The sequence below is a fragment of the Neoarius graeffei genome, chromosome 20, assembly GCF_027579695.1.
Source record: "Neoarius graeffei isolate fNeoGra1 chromosome 20, fNeoGra1.pri, whole genome shotgun sequence".
Lineage (NCBI taxonomy): Eukaryota > Metazoa > Chordata > Actinopteri > Siluriformes > Ariidae > Neoarius > Neoarius graeffei.
The window spans coordinates 62,260,321-62,282,472 of NC_083588.1; the positions used below are offsets into that span (position 1 = coordinate 62,260,321).

The following is a 22,152-nucleotide window of genomic DNA, read 5'->3' on the forward strand; positions in this document are numbered from 1 at the left end:
GCTTCAGCACAGAAATGGTGGACATGATGAATAAAACACTACCTTCCGATAGATGAGACCCATGATGGCGGTTTTGACCCTCATGCCCACAGTGAAGCAGCTGTACATGTACTGATGATTACAGAGCGACTGCAGGCACGACAGTAGGAACAACGAGAAGGCGAATAGATACCCCTTCCACAAGGGGGCGTCCTCATCTCTCACCACGTCCAGCAGCAGACTGAGGGAGGACAGTAAAATGCAATCACACTGCACAAAGCAAACACGGATCCTTCTGTTGAGTGATATTCACCTCAAAAAAATGTTCTCAGCATAAACTTCAATGATGAACATCATTGCTAAGTGCTTTTATTTTTCTTAAAGTGCCATTCCACCATTGGATGTATTCTTTGGCATAAAATACAATATATTTTGACAACATATATAAATGGTATCACTAGATAGAGAAATCTTTTAGCTTCAAAATGATATATCAAACATAATTTTTTGACAACGACAAGTATATTAATTTTGCGACCAAAGTCACCTACCCTTTTAATTTCCGCGCGTGATGTCATCGGCAGGTTCCTCTTCTTGTGTACCACGTGACGTGTGACGTGGCACATATTATCAGCAATGGCGGATAGAACGCGATAAAAATAATACCAATAAATCTAGCTAACTGAAAGATTAACTCAAAATTTTTCTCAATTTTTTTGGCCCCCATATACGAGGAGAAATGACTCTCTCACTTTGGGGGTTTCCTGGTCTAAAAATAGACCGACACATGGTACACAAGAAGGGGAACCTGCCGATGACATCACGTTTCACTACCCCACAGAAATTAAAAGGGTAGGTGACTTTGGTCGCAAAATTAATATACTTGTCATTGTCAAAAAATTATGTTTGATATATCATTTTGAAGCTAAAAGATTTCTCTGTCTAGTCATGTTGTCATAAAATATATTGTATTTTATGCCAAAGAATACATCCAATGGTGGAATGGCACTTTAAGCACAGTTTACACAATGTGCACATTTTAACTATTTTATGATTGGACATGTTCGTTTAATTCATTTTTATTTTGTAAGATCTTATATACAGTAATTCTTTTCATTTTAGTTTATTTTATCATTTGCATTTTGATTTAATACAATAATAATACAGTGAAATTTGCTCCACTCTGCCTGACCTGAGCAGCTGAGGGATGGAGAACATGAAGGCGTCTTGGATGAGGAGGCAGAGTGTTCCTGACAGGAAGTACAGGCCGAATGTTTTGGCCAGCGTGCGCAGTAGGAGGAAACCGGCGCTCTGCTCCTGACGCAGTTTCTGCAGGAGTTGCTTCTGCTCTGTGATCCTGAAGCTCAGGGTTCGAGATATGTTTACACTCCGCTCCTGCCTGAGTATAGAGAAAAAACAGGCAGGTTACATTATGTTTTTATGTTATACTAAATATAAAATTAGGCAGTTGGCTCCGGTCCAGATAAAGATGAAAAGGAAGAAAAGAAGCCAATTTTTCCAGAATCATCCTTAACATGAATGGACAAATCAGTGTGAGTTAGCTAGCCAATGGGCAGCTACATGAGTGTGGGTTCTTCAGGATCTGTTTCTGTTAGAAATGGAACGTTTGGCCATGTTGTGTCCGAAGTATTGCTTCCTTGATATAAATTCATTCCTTGTCTATGGAACTGCACTCTTGCTTGTGAAATAGTGCTTAATTTTATTATTGCATGTATATTGGGCTTTCAGTGATTTCTGAGGCAGAATGATTATACAACATACATCTTTAAAGGTAGACTGCCTTTCAGATTTTTCAAGTGTAGGTCATAAAAAGAATTTTCCCCGACACCCAATTATTTTTGTTTAGCAGACCGAAAGCTACTGAATTAGAATCACAGACTTCCAATTTTGAGGTTTTTTTTAAAAATAGAAAAATTAATGAATTTATCTCCACGTGGCCCTAAATTCTCCGCTATTTTTTTCCTGCTTCACCATGACCCAATACAAGATACTACGTCATGCATCATGTGGTGGGCTTTCCCCGTTCACACAAGGCATTGTGGGATACAAATTTGAAACAGGAGAGAAAAATGGAGGACGTGAGTGTGCAAATGAAATGTGAAAGACCAACTACAGTAATGGAAAGAAAGCGAGAATAAAAGACGTTATGTTATATACAAAGGAAAGGAAACGCAGGACCAAACTAATAAATCTCAGCGGTCAGCGAGCACATCAGTGTGATCAGCTGTTCGTTTAGCGACAGAATGATGGAACTATCAGTGCACGCTCAAAGGTAAACCTGTAGATGGCAGTAATGCAACACTGTGGATGCCAGCTGCCGTAAAACCCAAAAGAGGAAGAAAAAGAAGGTAAACCTGCGCATGTGCACACGGACTTCCTCTGTCTGCTTGACTTCATGAAGCGAGCAATTTCATTTCATGCACATTATTTACTTTAATCCCCTCAAATTAAATAACTTCCCAGCCACAGAATGGCCTGATATTTTTTGAGATATTGCAGAAATAAACATGTATCACAATGACCACATTTCAGAGGGAACTAAATTTTGATGATTTTATGAAATTGAAAGGATGTCTTGCTTTAATAGAAAATCCAAAAAAATTTGGTGCACAAGTTTAAATTTATTTTGGGTTTTCTGAAATCAACACAAGGTTAAAAATGTACATATACCATATTAATTTAGCAGTGCTGAAAGTTCCAAAATGTCTCTCCTCCTGTAGATTTTTCATCACTGAATCACTGAAGGAACGAGATCTTACTGTAATTCAGCACACTGTGTGTTCCACTCTCTCTCCAGGTCACTGATGATTTTTTCAGACGTATCCTCTTCTCGTAGAGGCCAGAGATCTTCAGCTGTTAAAGGTGAGCGATAACCCCTCACAACCAGCCTGAGAAAACATTCACGCACTTCATTACACTGGATTAACATTTTACATTCAACTTTATTGTTATTATTGTTATAATAATTAAAAGTTTAATCCCTCGCCTTGTTATATGAATATTAATTACAGAGATTAATGGATTACAGATATTCTGTGGGGCAGCATGGTGGTGTAGTGGTTAGCACTGTCGCCTCACAGCAAGAAGGTCCTGGGTTCGAGCCCAGTGACCGGCGAGGGCCTTTCTGTGCGGAGTTTGCATGTTCTCCCCGTGTCCGCGTGGGTTTCCTCCGGGTGCTCCGGTTTCCCCCACAGTCCAAAGACATGCAGGTTAGGTTAACTGGTGACTCTAAATTGACCGTAGGTGTGAATGTGAGTGTGAATGGTTGTTTGTCTCTGTGTATCAGCCCTGCGATGATCTGGCAACTTGTCCAGGGTGAACCCCGCCTCTCACCCATAGTCAGTTGGGATAGGCTCCAGCTCGCCCGCAACCCTGAACAGGATAAGCGGCTATAGATGATGGATGGATGGATGGATGGATGGATGGAGATATTCTGTGTTGAATTGCACATCTTTTTGAAATGTACAGAAAATTTAATTGTCTCAAAATATTTTATAAATGTCAATATTTTTTTATACAAAAAAAATAATTGCGTGGGTTGCTGCTCAGCTCATGTTTTCTGTATGAAATAGCCATCTAAAATAAAGGCTTTTTTAATATAGTTGGATACAAAGAGTGCCTTGGATTCCTTCTTTTTTTCAAAGGTTTTTGCATTCCCTATACCAAAGAGCACCTTCAATTTTTTAATTTTTATTTTTTATCTCTATTTTCATCAATTCCTGAGCACTTTGAATTTTTTCTCATCTTATGAAAATAAAAATATAAATTTGTCTTTATTAGACTTATTAACAGAATTGTAAAGCTAGTTCAGGTGAGAGTTTTTCTCTCTGTTGCACCGTATTTTTGTTATAGTCTCAAAATTTTACATAAAATATTAAATACTTATTGATTACAGTAACACCTTAGAAAAGTAACAAAGAAACAAACAAACAAATAAATAAATAAGCTGCCTTAATATAGCTATCTTATTTTTAAAAACGTTTCCATGGGGTTTGGAAATCAGCTGATTTTATGTCAAATATTATTATTTCTGTTTCTTATATAATAACAAAACAATAATGATGTGATAAACATTTAAAAAATTAAAGTAATTGTCATTTTTTCCAATTGGTATTAATGTTATCTATTCTTCTCCACAGTACCTCTTTCTTTCTTTCGTTAATTTTGCATTTATGTAATCATACACTTTTGGACTGTTTTGGGAATAAAAAGCATTTTTTTTATCATCACCATTATTAATAATAATATTTGTATTATTTCACAGACCTAAGAGCACTTCTAATAATTACAGATAGTGATGACGTTTCTCGTCTCCTCATATGTATAAATCTTATTACAAACACCAAGAAAATATATAAATCTCACCCACTGAACCACCAGAACAGCATTTTAGAGAGAAAAGAAGCGTCTTCCACTGGACATGGGTTCTGCTGGAGAAACAATGAGTTAGTAACTTAAACGGATAACTGTGTCCAGATCACAGCAGAGAAAAACAAAACAATAAAGAACATCTGAAGACACGACATACTGTATTATGTTTACTCAGACAGAAATGAGGGAATATTGGGAAAAGAACTCTGGAGATGGAGTTTCCAGGTAGAAGGAAAAGATGAAGAGAAAAGATGAGATTTCTGGATGTGGTGAAGGAGGACATGAGGACGGTTGGTGTGACAGAAGAAGATACGGAGGAGAGGAGGAGACGGAGGGACATTATTCACTGTGGAGACTCCTAACGGGAAGAGCCAAAAGTGTCACAGTCTGGTCCAGTCCATCCATGCCTTAGATTGTGGGACTTCCAGGCCAGATCTAGGACAGGAATTCAGTCCTGCCTTGCTAAAGGCCATTTCCTGAAGCGGCACTCCCACATCTGCTACCACTCCTCTCCCATCAGCCAGGGCTTTTTAAGAACTGTTTGGAGCTACTCCATTTACCAGACTGTCTCTTGTAGAATTTCCTCGCCTCACTACAGCTCATTGGTATTGTGTCTTCTTGATTCCCCCTGCTTGAATTTCTCCTTGTTTTTTTGTCAAGTTTTTCTGTCCAGTTTTTTTTTTTTGTCCCTGTTTTTGCCTGCCTGTTCTTTTGGATTGTGTCTTTTGCTCCCTCTGCCTGGATTTCCCTTGTCCCTGTGTTCATCAGTTTTTGTGAAGATTTTTCTGTCCTGTTTTTTGTTCCTGATCGTGTCTACCTGCTCCTCTGCGTTTCTGACCTCCTGGCCTGTTTTTTGACTACTGATTTTTGCCTGAGCCCTACTGTACCTTTGCCTTTCTGCCATCTACTTCGTTAAAGAAGTTTTCTCTTTACACTGCCTGTTTTCTGAGTCTGCTCTTGGGTCCTCACTTCACCTCAGCTCGCCACCTGTGACAGCGACAGCACAGTCTGGCCAACATGGACCCAGCAGATTTCGCCCAGCTAAGAGCAGCGGCGCAGAAACCGGGAGCTCTCCTTGGGACCCACCAACAGGACATCCAACAGGTGAATCAAAACCTTGTCACCATCTCTGACACTCTCAATATTCTTTCCACTCAGCTACAACTGCTTCAAGTAATGTCTGCTCCTACACAACCCCCTCCACCTACCGCTCCTCCAGCCCCTGCTCCAGCCCTCTTCAGAGAGCCGAGACTTCCCGCCCCACAGCCATACGATGGAGAACCAGGTACCTGCAGATCGTTTTTATCTCAATGTTCACTAACCCTTGAGCTTCAACCACTGGCCTTCCCTACAGAGCATTCCTGAGTGGCCTACACCATTACTCTCCTCACTGACAAAGCTAGGGAGTGGGGAACAGCTATGTGGGACGCCAATGCACCATGCTTCACCAGCTTCAAGGATTTCACAGAGGAGAAGAGGCGAACCTTTGATTGCTCTCTGTCTGGCAGAGAGGCAGCAAGAGAAATCATGGGGCTGCGGCAGGGTGCCCGGTCCTCTTTCGACTATGCGATTGAGTTTTGCACTTTGGCGGCATCTTGTGGCTGGAATGAGAGTGCCTTGTTTGATACATTTTTGAATGGGCTGTCAGACTCCATCAAGGATGAGCTGGTCTCACGAGAACTGCCACCTGATCTCCCCGGTCTCATGGACCTTGCCAGTCATATTGACTCCCGGATCAGGCAGTGGGTGAAAGAGAGAACTCTGACTAGTCTTGCTCCCCCTCAGCCTCCCGTTCCTTCCGCTGAGCCAATGCAGGTAGACCAAGTCCGCATCTCACCAGAGGAATGACAGTGCCGTCGGGATATGAGGGCATGTTTTTATTGCAGACAGCTGGGGCATTTCTGCCAATCTTGCCCTTTTTAAAAGGAAGAGCCCACCAGTGAGTTTAGGGATCCTGGTGGGCAATGTCCAGAATCAGCCCCCTACAGATCGACTGCTACTTCCAGTGGTCATTATCCATGGCAATCAGCCCCAGGACCTCCAGGCACTCATTGATTCAGGGGCTGACAGAAACCTGAGCTGCTCGACCACTGCCAAGTGCCTGGGGATTCCACTACTGGCTCTGAACCCATCCCTCACTGTCCTGACCCTTAACGGTACTGGTCTGACCACCATCACCCATAGAACAGCCCTGGTCACCTTAAGAATTTCTGGCAACCACTCTGAATCCATCCAGTTTTTTTTGTCATGAGTAATCCCCATGTGCCCATACTGTAGTTCTTGGTCTGCCCTGGCTAACTCTATGTAACCCCCATATCAACTGGACTAACAACACCATTTTAGGATGGAGTCAATTCTGTTTATCATCATGGCTGAGATCTGCCCTCTTTCACGCCGAGCTGCTCCACCCCACCATTGGTGAATATCCTGACCTCTCTAATGTGCCTCCCAAGTATAATGACTTAAAACCTGTGTTCAGCAAGTCTCAAGCTGTTTCCCTTCCTCCCCATAGGCCCTACTGTGGAATTGACCTTCTCCCTGTGACTGCACCACCTAAGGGGTGACTTTACTCTCTCTCTCTCTCTCTCTCTCTCTCTCTCTCTCTCTCTCCTTCTGAAAGGCAAGCCATGGATAAATACATCACCGAGTCCTTAGCAGCTGGAATTATTCATCCCTCCTCTTCTCCTGCAGGGGCAAGATTCTTTTTTTTGTGGAGAAGGACAAATCCTTGCATCCTTGCATTGATTACCATGGGCTAAATGACATCATTATCATCAAGAACCATTACCCCCTATCTCTCATGTCTATGGTGTTTGAGTTACTCCAGGGAGCCCAGACTTTCACCAAGCTAGACCTGCATAATGCTTACCACCTCGTGAGGATCAGGGAAGGGGACAAATGGAAGACAGCATTTAACACCCCCATGGGCCACTATGAATATCTCGTGGTTCCGTTCGGCCTGACTAATACTCCCAGGGTTTTCCAGGCCCTCGTTAATGATGTCCTGAAGGACTACCTTAATGTTTTTGGTTTTGTTTATCTGGACGATATATTGATTTTTTTTCCCGCTCTCTTGATGAACACCGCATCCACGTCAGGTAGGTCCTTCAGCAACTCCTGGAAAATAAACTCTTTAAGGCCGAGAAATGAGAGTTCCATAGAAGTTCTGTCTCCTTTCTGGGTTCCATTATCTCCCCCGCACAGATTCAGATGGACCCCCTGAAACTCAAGGCAATTGTTGACTGGCCCACCCTGTCCTCTCGGCAAGAACTCCCGCGGTTTCTTGGGTTTGTGAATTTCTACAGGCGATTCATCAGGAACTTTAGTACAGTGGCTGGGCCCCTCATGGCTCTAACTTCCACCAAGGTCCCTTTCAGCTGGGAGGAAGGGGCCAAGAAGGTGTTCTCCGAGCTTAAACGAAGGTTCACGTCAGCACCTATACTCACCATTCCAGATCCGTCCCGGCAGTTTGTGGTTGAGGTCGATGCTTCAGAGTCAGGGGTGGGGGCCATATTGTCCCAAAGATCGGCTAGTGACAACAAGCTTCATCCTTGCTCCTTCTTCTCTAGTCGGCTTTCCCCCTCTGAGAGAAACTATGACGTTGGCGATAGGGAACTGTTGGCCATTAAACTGGCCTTGGAAGAATGGAGACATTGATTGGAGGGGTCAGACCTTCCCTTCATCCTATGGACAGATCACAAGAACCTTGAATACCTCAGGACTGCCAAGTGCCTCAATTCTCGTCAGGCCTGATGGTCTCTTCTTTTCTCGCTTCAAGTTCACACTTTCCTTCCGCCCAGGCTCTAAGAATGGTAAGCCTGATGCCTTGTCCAGAATGTTTTCTCCCCTCCAGGAGGAATCAACCTCCCCTGAGACCATCCTTCCTCTGTGGTGCCTGGTGGGGGCTGCTCTGTTAGAGGTAGAAACCCTGGTCCAGAAGGCCCATGAGCAGGACCCAGGGCCCAGTAATGCACCGCCTAACCATCTTTTTGTTTCTGTGCGGGCATAGGTGTTGCAGTGGGGCCATGGTTCCAGAACGGCGTGCCACCCAGGAGCAGCCCGGACTCTGGCACTCATCCGACAATGTTTTTGGTGGCCATCCATCAAGGAGGATGTCCAGAAGTTTGTGGCAGCTTGCGACATCTGCGCCAGGAACAAGACTGTTAACAGACCCCCTGTCGGCCTGCTGAGACCCCTTCCTGTTCCCCACCAGTCCTGGTCACACACAGCCCTGGATTTCATCACAGGACTCCCCAATTTAGTAGGCAATACTTGTATCCTCACTGTTGTCGACCGTTTTTCTAAAGCTGTTCATTTTATCCCTCTGCCCAAGCTTCCCACCGCCAAGGAGACCACCAAATTGCTGATACTCCATGTTTTCTGTCTACACGGACTCCCCTCAGATGTCGTATAAGACCATGGACCCCAGTTCTCTGCCCAATTCTGGAAGGCTTTCTGTAAACTCATTGGTCCTTTTTGCAGTCTGTCTTCAGGTTTTCACCCTCAGACCAGTGGACAGATGGAATGGGCCAACCAGGAGCTGGAAGTGGCTCTCAGGTGCATGGTGTCCAAGGGCGCTGCCTCCTGGAGCAAGGCCCTTCCTTGGATAGAGTACGCTCACAACTCCTTACCCACCTCTGCTACAGGTCTTTCCCCCTTCCAGTGCTCTCTGGGTTACCAGCCACCACTCTTCCCCATCCAAGAAGTAGTAGTTGCCATGCCATCTGCCAAGATGTTTGTGCATTGCTGCAGAAAAACATGGGCATTGACCAGGAAAAAGCTCCTACGTTCTGTCAAGATGTTTAAAGAGCAAGCCGACAAACACCGCTCGGCAGCTCCCATCTATCAGGTGGGGCAGCAGGTAATGCTCTCCACTTGCCACTTGCCCCTCAAGATGGTCTCCCACAAATTGCCTCCTAGGTTCAGAGGACCTTTCCCTGTCTCCGAGGTAATTAATCCCTGCTCTGTAAGACTGTCTGTCTCTGCCCGTGACCATGCGCCATATTCACCCAACTTTCCATGTCTCCCAAGTCAAACCCCTTGTCTCCAGTTCCCTGTCCCCACCCTTCAAACCCCCTCCTCCTCCCAGGTTCATAGATGGTGGTGAGATCTTCACGGTCAGGAGGTTGCTGAAGGTACAATGCTAAGGCAGAGGACTCCAGTACCTGGTTGATTGGGAGGGGTATGGTCCTGAGGAGAGGAGCTGGGTCCCTGCCAGGTTCATCATGGATCCCACCCTCATCACGGACTTCCACCAACAACACCCTGAGGCACTTTCTAAGGCGCCTGGAGGCACCCATTGAAGGTGGGGTACTGTCACAGTCTGGTCCAGTCCATCCATGCCTTAGACTGTGGGACTTCCACGCTGGCCCCAGGCCGGATCCAGGACAGGAATTCAGTCTTGCCTTGCTGAAGGCCATTTCCTGAAGCAACACTCCCACACCTGCTACCACTCCTCTCCCATCAGCCAGGACTTTTTAAGAACTGTTTGGAGCTACTCCATTTACCAGACTGTCTCTTGTAGACTTTCCTCGCCTCGCTACAGCTCATTGGTATTGTGTCTTCTTGATTCCCCCTGCTTGAATTTCTCCTTGGTTTTTGTCAAGTTTTTCTGTCCAGTTTTTTTTGTCCCTGTTTTTGCCTGCCTGCTCTTTTGAATTGTGTCTTTTGCTCCCTCTGCCTGGATTTCCCTTGTCCCTGTGTTCATCAGTTTTTGTGAAGATTTTTCTGTCCTGTTTTTTGTCCCTGATCGTGTCTACCTGCTCCTCTGTGTTTTTGACCTCCTGGCCTGTTTTTTGACTACTGATTTTTGCCTGAGCCCTACTGTACCTTTGCCTTTCTGCCATCTACTTTGTTAAAGAAGTTTTCTCTTTACACTGCCTGTTTTCTGAGTCTGCTCTTGGGTCCTCACTTCACCTCAGTTCACCACCCGTGACACAAAAGAAGAAGAAGAAAGGATTGTAGGTGTTGGTGAACTCTGCAGTACCGTCACATGACCTGGTTTCAGAGCTTGTGGTCGCTGATCAGCAAAACAGCTGAGGATGAGCTGAGTGAGTGCCAGAGAAAAGCAGGAGAAAAATATCACCAATTGCATCGCACTGTGTGAGAAGACCTGCAAAACATATATACACACACACACACACACACACACAGAGCTCTGTTCAGAACATTCTATCCTGTTTATGACTCTCATGGGGCGTCTCAGTACTAGATAACTCGTCTCCTCCATCACCATGCACATCCACAGTGTGTGTGTAAGCAGCACTACTTGTACTGGGGATATAAACATGAAACATTGCATCCCCCCATTCAGTCACATAGTAGTACATCAGCTGTTCACTCTTCACTCGCTGTTTATCAGTGACATCAGTATGATCTTCCCCCTCCACTTTTTTGTTAGAGAAACGGAATTTCAGGGGTTTTTTTCATATAAACTTAATGAAATCATCTCCAGCCAGGGGCAGCTTCAAGTCTTACTCGCTATGCGGAGATTCTGTGTCTTGCGCCCAAATGACGTCAGAGCATTGCCAGAAATGATCAGGGAGGTTTTCTGTTTGGTTAAAATATTTTCAATGGTGGCCTCCATGAAATTGTCCATTCTTTATAGAAACGGGCTTTCGGAGATGGATATCTTAGTTGTTTGAGCTCCTCATTTTCCGTTATTTACATGAATTGTTAGTGTATATCATAATCTATCTTCATAACTGTATTTTAAAAATGGGTTTTCTTTTCTTTTAAACATTCTCTGAGTTACATAGTAATAATGGCAGACTTCGGTCCTGGCATCTGTTTGTCTAATAATAATAAGTTTGAAGCAGTAAATTCTTAAACATCAGCGCTAACAGTTTTTATTGCCTGTGCTAACACGACACCATTGTTCAAGCTTGGTGAAGGAGGCATGGCTTCTGTCTCTGTACTTGTCAATCTCGGTGAAGGAGGCGTGGCCTTTATCTCTATTCTTATCAGTTCAGTGTAGAAGGCATGGCCTCTGTCCCATCCAGTCACTGTGATGGAGGCGTGGCCTCTGCCTATATTCCTGTCCTATTCTTTTAATTCTTTCATTCCTACTGAAGGAGGCGTGGCCTCTGTCACTATTTTTGGCAGTCACTGTGAGGGAGGCGTGGCCTCTGTCTCTCTTCCTGTCAGTCACTGTGAAGGGGGCATGGCCTCTGTCTATTCCTGTCAGTCAATGTGAAGGAGGCATGGCCTCTGTCTCTCTTCCTGTCAGTCACTGTGAAGGGGGCATGGCCTCTGTCTATTCCTGTCATTCAATGTGAAGGAGGCATGGCCTCTGTCTCTCTTCCTGTCAGTCACTGTGAAGGAGGCATGGCCTCTGTCACTATTCCTGGCAGTCACTGTGAGGGAGGCATGGCCTCTGTCTTTATTCCTGTCAGTCACTGTGTGGGAGGTGTGGCCTCTGTCTCTCTTCCTGTTAGTCACTGTGAAGGTGTGGCCTCTGTCACTATTTCTATCAATCAAGGAGATGTGGCATTTGTCTCTATTCCTATCAGTAACTTTGAAGAAGGTGTGGCCTCTGCCTGTCTTCCTGTCAGTCACTGTGAAGGGGGCATGGCCTCTGTCTATTCCTGTCAGTCACTGTGAAGGGGGCATGGCCTCTGTCTATTCCTGTCAGTCACTGTGAAGGGGGCATGGCCTCTGTCTATTCCTGTCAGTCACTGTGAAGGGGGCATGGCCTCTGTCTATTCCTGTCAGTCACTGTGAAGGGGGCATGGCCTCTGTCTATTCCTGTCAGTCACTGTGAAGGGGGCATGGCCTCTGTCTATTCCTGTCAGTCACTGTGAAGGGGGCATCGTCTCTGTCTATTCCTGTCAGTCACTGTGAAGGGGGCATGGTCTCTGTCTATTCCTGTCAGTCACTGTGAAGGGGGCATGGTCTCTGTCTATTCCTGTCAGTCACTGGGAAGGGGGCATGGTCTCTGTCTATTCCTGTCAGTCACTGGGAAGGGGGCATGGTCTCTGTCTCTCTTCCTGTCAGTCACTGGGAAGGGGGCATGGTCTCTGTCTCTCTTCTTGTCAGCCACTGTGAAGGGGGCATGGCCTCTGTCTCTCTTCCTGTCAGCCACTGTGAAGGGGGCATGGCCTCTGTCTCTCTTCCTGTCAGCCACTGTGAAGGGGGCATGACCTCTGTCTATTCCCGTCAGCCACTGTGAAGGGGGCATGACCTCTGTCTATTCCCGTCAGCCACTGTGAAGGGGGCATGGCCTCTGTCTATTCCCGTCAGTCACTGTGAAGGGGGCATGGTCTCTGTCTCTCTTCCTGTCAGCCACTGTGAAGGGGGCATGGCCTCTGTCTCTCTTCCTGTCAGCCACTGTGAAGGGGGCATGGTCTCTGTCTCTCTTCCTGTTAGTCACTGTGAAGGGGGCATGGCCTCTGTCTATTCCCATCAGTCACTGTGAAGGGGGCATGGCCTCTGTCTATTCCCGTCAGTCACTGTGAAGGGGGCATGGTCTCTGTCTCTCTTCCTGTCAGCCACTGTGAAGGGGGCATGGCCTCTGTCTCTCTTCCTGTCAGCCACTGTGAAGGGGGCATGGCCTCTGTCTCTCTTCCTGTCAGCCACTGTGAAGGGGGCATGACCTCTGTCTATTCCCGTCAGCCACTGTGAAGGGGGCATGGCCTCTGTCTATTCCCGTCAGTCACTGTGAAGGGGGCATGGCCTCTGTCTATTCCCATCAGTCACTGTGAAGGGGGCATGGCCTCTGTCTATTCCCGTCAGTCACTGTGAAGGGGGCATGGCCTCTGTCTATTCCTGGCAGTCACTGTGAAGGGGGCATGGCCTCTGTCTCTCTTCCTGTCAGCCACTGTGAAGGGGGCATGACCTCTGTCTATTCCCGTCAGTCACTGTGAAGGGGGCATGGCCTCTGTCTATTCCCGTCAGTCACTGTGAAGGGGGCATGGCCTCTGTCTATTCCCGTCAGTCACTGTGAAGGGGGCATGGCCTCTGTCTATTCCCGGCAGTCACTGTGAAGGGGGCATGGTCTCTGTCTCTCTTCCTGTCAGCCACTGTGAAGGGGGCATGGCCTCTGTCTCTCTTCCTGTCAGCCACTGTGAAGGGGGCATGGCCTCTGTCTCTCTTCCTGTCAGCCACTGTGAAGGGGGCATGGCCTCTGTCTCTCTTCCTGTCAGCCACTGTGAAGGGGGCATGACCTCTGTCTATTCCCATCAGCCACTGTGAAGGGGGCATGGCCTCTGTCTATTCCCGTCAGTCACTGTGAAGGGGGCATGGCCTCTGTCTATTCCCGTCAGTCACTGTGAAGGGGGCATGGCCTCTATCTATTCCCGTCAGTCACTGTGAAGGGGACATGGCCTCTGTCTGTACCTGTCAGCCACTGTGAAGGGGGCATGGTGTCTGTCTTTCTTCCTGTCAGTCACTGTGAAGGGGGCATGGCCTCTGTCTATTCCTGTCAGTCACTGTGAAGGGGGCATGGTCTCTGTCTATTCCTGTCAGTCACTGTGAAGGGGGCATGGCCTCTGTCTATTCCTGTCAGTCACTGTGAAGGGGGCATGGCCTCTGTCTATTCCTGTCAGTCACTGTGAAGGGGGCATGGTCTCTGTCTATTCCTGTCAGTCACTGTGAAGGGGACATGGTCTCTGTATTCCTGTCAGTCACTGTGAAGGGGGCATGGCCTCTGTCTATTCCTGTCAGTCACTGTGAAGGGGGCATGGCCTCTGTCTATTCCTGTCAGTCACTGTGAAGGGGGCATGGCCTCTGTCTATTCCTGTCAGTCACTGTGAAGGGGGCATGGTCTCTGTATTCCTGTCAGTCACTGTGAAGGGGGCATGGCCTCTGTCTATTCCTGTCAGTCACTGTGAAGGGGGCATGGTCTCTGTCTCTCTTCCTGTCAGCCACTGTGAAGGGGGCATGGCCTCTGTCTATTCCTGTCAGTCACTGTGAAGGGGGCATGGTCTCTGTCTTTCTTCCTGTCAGTCACTGTGAAAGAGGCGTGGCCTCTGTTTCTGTTCCTCTCAGTCAATGTGAAGGAGGCGTGGCCTCTTGCTATTTCTATCTAAAAAAAATTCAGTCCCAGTGCAGGAGGCGTAGCTTCTGTCACTGTCAATCCTAGTGGAGGAGGCGTGGCACCTCTCTCTGTTTCTGTCATCCTGAATGAAGGAGGTGTGGCCTCTGTGCTTAACTTACTTATTGCTGTAGATATGTGATATATTCCAAATGAAACGTGCATACATTATCTACACACACACACGTACGTCTACATGTCTGAGTGCAGAACCAAGAACTGATTTTATTCCAAATATTATATAACATTTGTTACACTAATACGGTCAAATGTTTCTGAAACAGGATTCATCATTTTTATGAACTGAAATCAGTAGAAATGGAAACAGAGCTTAGTAATAAGTGTTCATGAAGAGAAAACAGCACTGTGTTACCTTTTAAAAGAAATATAATGTTAGATTTACATAGATTTCAGGTTTATGAGAGAAACATTGGGCCTGTGTTGCTTAAAAGTGTGTATTAGTGTTTTGTGAAAAAAAAAAAAAGAATTGCCTAGTGCACATGGATATTTGGGATGAAGAACTATAAACAAGCTGACAATTGTACTCGTGTGTGTGTGTGTGTGTGTGTGCGCGTGCGTGCACGTGCTGACAGGGAGAGCACTGAGGCTGTTCAAACACAGCTCTGATTGTACTACTAAACACACACACACACAAAGGAGGAGTCGAATATAAACACATCCTGATCAGTGGCTTAAAAATGAATCTAAACTGACTAATGAATTTTAACTGTGATTACTTTTAACAGACATTTAGACATTTATAAAGCATAATAAGAAAATAGGTTTAGTGTCGAAGGATTAACAGATTTCATATTTGTCATTTCAGACAGACAGACAGACAGAGAGACAGACAGTTCTACCTCTCCCACGGTGCTCCGGATGTTTCCTCTGAGAGGAAAGATTGAACAGATGACTGTAAGCATCCAATAGAGAAAAAGAAAAAGTGAGGAGCGGCAACCCGTTACTCTCTCCAGGTGGATGATACATACTGCCAAGACCTGAACACACACACACACACACACACAGAGTGAGTCTCAAACTGCTAACGTTACAGAAATTTCAGAAACCAAACATTTCCACTGGTTTCAGTCATATGGAATAATTGTGACGTGTTTCTTGATTGATACGGTATGATTTTGTTGGTTGGTGCTGTATTTTCATTAGTCCTGAGAGAAGTTTGCAGTTGTGTGCTATGCTGATGTCACTGCCAGGCATTGTTATTGATAAATAAAAAAAAGTTAAACAATCAGGTTTCAACGTTGGCTCCAAAACAAACGAGTTTCTTTTTCAGGGATGTCAAAGGTAGTTAGCGATCTACGAAATGATGCCACTGCCAGCAATATTCACCTGAAAGTTGAAGCTTTGAGTAGAGTGTACAGATAAGGAAGGTAGAAAGCTGAAAGAACTAAAGTGCCGCTGCATCTGCATCACTCTCTTTAGGAAGAGATGTGAAAAAGATATTGTCATATGAGTCCTGGGATGAGCACAAGATGGCCTTTATGATGACTGGAGAAGTTCTTGGGGACAAATCTAGTGTCTATGTGAAATGGTCCAGTTATAACAAATGTGTGTGTCTGGGGAAATACTGTATAACATTATTGCAGTCAATGCCACCATTTTCTTTTAAAATAAGTGTAGTAAATAAGTGTACACATGTTTAGAGTAATCAGTTACAGTCCACCATGTTATCTGTTTGAAAGTAGTTGGAAAAGATTTTTTTTTACCATGGTGAGGCTGCGAATGATGGGGCTCAGGAGGAAAACCATGTGGTGCTGGATCTCTGTTCTCCTCTCAAAGAGCAGATAGAGCAGCTCCAAAATACTGAATAACACCAAGCACACACCCAGGACCTACACACAGACAGACAGACACACACACACACACACACACACACACACACACACACACACGTGTTCAAACTGATACGCATATCTTCTCTACTACAGTGATGCTAATGATCGCTGTTCCTTAGGTTTTCTGCTCACTGTTTTGGTGCAGCAGAGTCTGGAGAACAAGATGTGGCCATGATGGAAGCTTCGGAGGTAGAGGAGGTAAAATGGACTGCAAACCCACAGATAGAAACAGGGGAACCAGACGAGAACCGTGTGCTGAAAACACCGAGTCAGGTCCGGGTTTAATGTGTACCAAGTCACGTTCCAGTCCTGAATACAAACATAGAAAGGACGCTATAACCCCACATTCTGCACAAACATGTTATAAATCATTATGAGCATGGACATACAGTACGAAATTCTTAGTGTCCTTTTTGGCTACACAAAAAAAATAATAATAATGACGTTTACAATATGAGCATAATAAACACATTATATACGGTAGTTGAAATAAATTTCTTAACCCATAATATCTGTAATACAAGTGTAGAATATTCTTTCATAACATCTGGTCCATAACATCAGCATAAACTCCCAATATCCTTTATTATACCACAACATGGTTGATTTCTCTACTCTGATTGGTCAGAAGTTGATGCAAGTGTTATCTTGTTTGACAAATGTTGCATAACATTAAATGTAACTATAAATGGATAACAATTGTTAAACAAATTAGTTCATTCGATTAGATTGTTAGAAAGTAATCCAAGGTTCATCACACCCCATTGTTGTTGACTGTTTTCCTGTTAAATCATGCGCCATCAATTGTGTTCCTCATTTATATTCCACTCAATTTCATCATACATGGCTTGTAGTCAACTCCACGCTATCAGCTCATGTATTTTGTGGAATAATCATTTTATTCTATCCACATTCACTGGATTTTGAGAAACGGAGCATTTTTATTTTTATTTTTTTGCAAATTCGATAAATAAAAACTTCATACAAAATGTCTGACAAAATAACTTCTGCTTAGAATGTAAACAATCTGGCGAAATGACGGAGCAAATTGTGAAAAATGCGACAGTTCTTGAAAAATAAAAAAGGTACGTTCTTACCAGGGCGGCATGGTGGTGTAGTGGTTAGCGCTGTCGCCTCACAGCAAGAAGGTCCTGGGTTCGAACCCCGGGTCCGGCGAGGGCCTTTCTGTGTGGAGTTTGCATGTTCTCCCCGTGTCCGCGTGGGTTTCCTCCGGGTGCTCCGGTTTCCCCCACAGTCCAAAGACATGCAGGTTAGGTTAACTGGTGACTCTAAATTGACCGTAGGTGTGAATGGTTGTCTGTGTCTATGTGTCAGCCCTGTGATGACCTGGCGACTTGTCCAGGGTGTACCCCGCCTTTCGCCCGTAGTCAGCTGGGATAGGCTCCAGCTTGCCTGCGACCCTGTAGAAGGATAAAGCGGCTAGAGATAATGAGATGAGATGAGACGTTCTTACCATCAAATACTTTTATTCCATATTTTGTTGCACCTTTTTTTGTATTTTTTGGGGTTTTGTTTTCAAGTAGAGTTTTCATTTCATCCTCGGTTGGTCATTTTGTTTTTCTCTACTCATGGTATATGAGCTGATAGCCTAGTAGTAGAGTAGCCAATCAGAGCACGCGATTGCTCATATCCAGTGAATGTGGATGGATTAATTATCATTATCATTAACTCTTCATTTAGCCCTTTAGTCTCATATAAGATTTGTATAAGTTGTACAAGCATTTGAGACAGAACGTTGTATTAGTGTTTGATAAGTGTTGAAATACAAACAGTCCCCTTCATAGCACACTCAGCCTTTTGGACTCTACTGTAGTGCCACAACTTTGGCACAGAGAGGTGTCCCAGTCAAGGCCAAATGTTTCATCATGTTGGTTAAAAGGTTATATCATGAGGTTTTACACTTGGTGTGATGCCACTGATTGAACTCATATTTTGTGTTTGCTGTGTAATCTAGCACTCTCACCAGTTTTCTGCCTGAGTCAGCAAAACTGTAGAAGCTGAAACCTGTGTGGCTGTGTTCCAATCCAACTATTTTGCAAAATAAGTCCAGAGATGGTTAAGATATACCAAGATATATCAAATAGGTTCAGGTCAGGGGACCATAAGGGCCATGTCAAAAACTTTAGCTCGTGTTTCACAAGTGGTTCTTGGTCATTTATGAATAAATGACCAAGTAGCTCTTGGTCATTTATATTTGGATCACTGTCTTGTTATAGAATCCAGTCTTCAGTTTCATGACTGACCGTCACATTTTCTTCCACGATTTGCTGATATTTACTGGAATCCATTCTTCCATCGACCTGTGCGATATTTCCCATGCCACTGTCTGCCACACAACTCCAAAGCACAGTAGTTCCACCCCCTTGCTTAATCACTAGCAAAGTGTTCTTTTCACCAAATCTGGCCTCCCTTCTCTTTCAAACATGCAGTACCTTGGACGGTGGTTGTGGACAAAGAGTTCATGTGAAAAAAAAACCCCACCTCAATGAGGCTGTAGCTCATACCAGCCACTGTTGTTGTGTGTGAGTTTGAAATCCTATCAATCCTATAGGAGGAGCAGCAATTTACGTGAAATTGCACGTGACCCCTGTCTAGCCGCATCCATGCCAAGTGGCACCATCTGGTGAACAACTCTTGTTGATACATGTCTTTTAGAGTCTTTTGTGTGAGTTTCAGTGAAAACATCTGAGCAGTTTATGAACAGTAGTGTTTGGTGTGACGAGTCCCCCCAGATTTTCAAACGCCCATAAAATGTTAAATATGAAAGGTGGTGCCATCATCTTGACAATTTTTATACACACCAACCTGGGGAACATTCCATAGGAGTTTGATCAAAATCTGATCACTCCTGTGGGAGGAGTAGCGATTTTTGTGAAATTGCATGTGACCCCTGTGTAGCTCCATCCATGGTAGGTGGCGCCACCTGGTGAACAATTCTTGTTGGAATATGTCTTTAGAGTCTTCTGGGTGAGTTTCAGTGAAAACATCCCAAGAGTTTATGAAGAGTAGTGTCTGGTGTGACGAGTCACCCAAAAATTTCAGATGTCCATAAAATCATAAATATGACAGGTGACACTGCCATCTTGACAACTTTTATACACACCAACCTGGGGAACATTCTTTAGGCATTTGACCAAAATCTGATCAATCTTGTAGGAAGAGTAGCGATTTTTGTAAATTGTAGACGGACGATGATGGACGTTGCATGATCGCATAAGCTCATCCAGCCTGGCCTACAGCCCGATGAGCTAATAAATGACTCGTGAAGAAATCACATGTGAAAACTAATTAATCATGTCAAAAAAATAATGTAGAAAATAAAACCACATCCTCTACATGTGTGGAAAAATATTTACATGTGGAAATAAATGAATGATGTGAGAAAACTGCATGCAAATATAAATGAATCATGTAAAATATACCAAAAAAATGCACGACGTGAAAAATGCAGAAAATATAATGTGTGAACTGTCTAAAAAACTGTTGATTAGTTACTGTGACTTTTCTACAATGGAGTTAAACTGATTATCATCTGAAATTTATCATGCGCATCATTTTATTACATCCAGAAGTCAATTGTTGATGAAGGCTGGAGCAAAGCCGCTGCTGAGAAAGTGGTAAGGCACTGAAATTCAAGTCATATACTGTATTTCAGTCTGCAGCGCCTGAAATTTTTGCCCCCCCCCCAAATGTCAGTAGATCCAAACCTAGCATACATGATGCCCTTAGACTGGGATTGGATCACAGCAGTAAAGTATTGCACTGAAAATCCAGTCAGTCATATGGTACAATTTCATCCAAAGCTCTTTAATTGGTCACTTTTTAACAGGAATTGATCCAAAAAGATTTGCTGATTTACTGAACAGTGTACTTTTCTTCATGCTGGGATTGGGATGGCAAAGACGAAGCATTCAAGTGATGTCTCATATTTTCAGCTTCAGTTTCTAATGTACCAAATCAAGACAACACTTTTACATCCAAAGTTCATGTCATGTGTGTGATGGCATGCTGAAGCATGTAGGTTTCCTTTTCTCTGACTGGAGCGCAACATGAGAGTCGATTCATGTCAAGTCAGGTCCACTTTAGTTCATGATACAATGCAGAAAATGCATTTCCATGAACCCACCCACCAACACACAGAAAAGATTTAAGGCAAGATTACAGACGTGAAAATAAGTATTCCTGTGACACGACACTGACTTGGACGAGACTCTGCCAGCGCATACATCCTGACACAAGATTCAACAAGCAGCAAAATTAGCTAGACAACGAACCAACAAACCAGTACATGTCCACACAGTGAACGAGGAATGCCACTGTGATCACCTGACAATTAAATGTCAACATGTAGGAATCAACCATTTTTGCAGATGTAACTGTATTTTGTCTTTTGTTTGAACATTTGTTTCATTGAATGTTTAATATATATCGAACAGTCTCTAGAGTTTACAAAGAATGGTGTGAAAAACAAAAAACATTGAGTGAGAGAGGGACAGTTCTGTGGGTGGAAACAAATGCCTTGTTGATAGAGAGGTCAGAGGAAAATGGACAGATTTGAGGTGGTTTGAGCTTTTTTTGCCAGGAAGGATATAGTAACTCGTATAATCACTCTTTACAACCATGATGAGCAGAAAAGCATCCTAGCATGCAACAGCAGAAGACCACTTTGGGTTCGACTCCTGTGAAGAACAGGAATCTTAGAATCAAGAACACGTTCCTATTAAAGTGGCCAGTGAGTATATATACAGTACCGGTCAAATGTTTGGACACGCCTTCTAATTCAATGGTTATTGGCTATTTACTGTATTTTTATTATTTACTGTTTGATCTCAAATACATTAAGAAGGCAAGAAGCTCGTCCACTAATTAACTTTTGATGAGACACACCTGTTAATTGAAAAGCGATCCAGGTGACTCCGTCATGAAGCTGGCTAAGACAATGACAATAGTATGCGAAGCGTCATCATGGTAAATGCTAGATGCTTTGAAAAATCTAAAATATCAAATGTTTGTTTTTAAAAGCTAGACTGCCTTTCAATTTCATAAAATTGGTGAAATTTAGTTCCGTCTGAAATGTGGTCATTTATCAGATATTAAAATATCAGGCCATCCTGTGGCTGGGAAGTTATTTAATTTGAGGGGATTAAAGCAAATAACGTGCATGAAATCGCTCGCTTCACGCAGTCAAGCAGACAGAGGAAGTCCGTGTGCGCATGTGCAGGTTTACCTTCTTCTTTTGGGTTTTACGGCAGCTGGCATCCACAGTGTTGCATTACTGCCATCTACAGGTTTCCCTTTGAGCGTGCACTGACAGTTCCATCATTCTGTCGCTAAACGAACAGCTGATCACACCGAGGTGCTCGCTGAGTGCCAATATTTATTAGTTTGGTCCTGCGTTTCCTTTCCTTATATATAACATAACGTCTTTTCTTCTCGCTTTCCATTACTGTAGTCAGTCTTTCACGTTTCATTTGCACACTCACGTCCTCCATTTTTCTCACCTGTTTTAAATTTGTATCCCACAATGCCTTGCATGAACGGGGAAAGCCCACCATGTGATGCATGAATTGGGTCATGGTGAAGCAGGAAAAAATAGAGAATTTAGGGCCACGTGGAGATAAATTCATTGATCGTTCTATTAAAAACAAACTAATAAAATTGGAAGTCTGTGATTCGAATTCAGTAGCTTTCGGTCACTAAACAAAAATAATTGGGTGTTGGGGAAAATTCTTTTCATGACATACACTTGAAAAATCTGAAAGGCAAGTCTACCTTTAACACTTTTTCGTTTACCACATAATTCTATCTATGTCCAGATGTTATTTCATAGTTTTGATGTCTTCAGTGTTGTTATACAATTGAAAAACCATTGAA

The 22,152-nt window shown here is 44.1% G+C and overlaps 1 protein-coding gene across 3 annotated transcripts in view; it reads right to left on the reverse strand.

The window, feature by feature from the left end:
• The window catches only part of LOC132868891 (multidrug resistance-associated protein 1-like), an 84,518-nt gene that overhangs the window by 27,441 nt on the left and 34,925 nt on the right, over positions 1-22,152 (reverse strand). The window contains exons 2-9 of one of the 3 annotated variants that reach the window (XM_060902156.1): positions 16,390-16,566; positions 16,129-16,254; positions 15,265-15,402; positions 10,358-10,483; positions 4,366-4,430; positions 2,760-2,888; positions 1,172-1,378; positions 43-220 (exon numbers count right to left, since the gene is read on the reverse strand). In XM_060902156.1, coding sequence (XP_060758139.1) covers positions 43-220; positions 1,172-1,378; positions 2,760-2,888; positions 4,366-4,430; positions 10,358-10,483; positions 15,265-15,402; positions 16,129-16,254; positions 16,390-16,566 — 1,146 coding nt within the window. Of the gene's footprint in view, positions 1-42; positions 221-1,171; positions 1,379-2,759; positions 2,889-4,365; positions 4,431-10,357; positions 10,484-15,264; positions 15,403-16,128; positions 16,255-16,389; positions 16,567-22,152 lie in introns of those variants that run through there. The other 2 variants (XM_060902157.1, XM_060902158.1) reach the window with 2 other exon arrangements.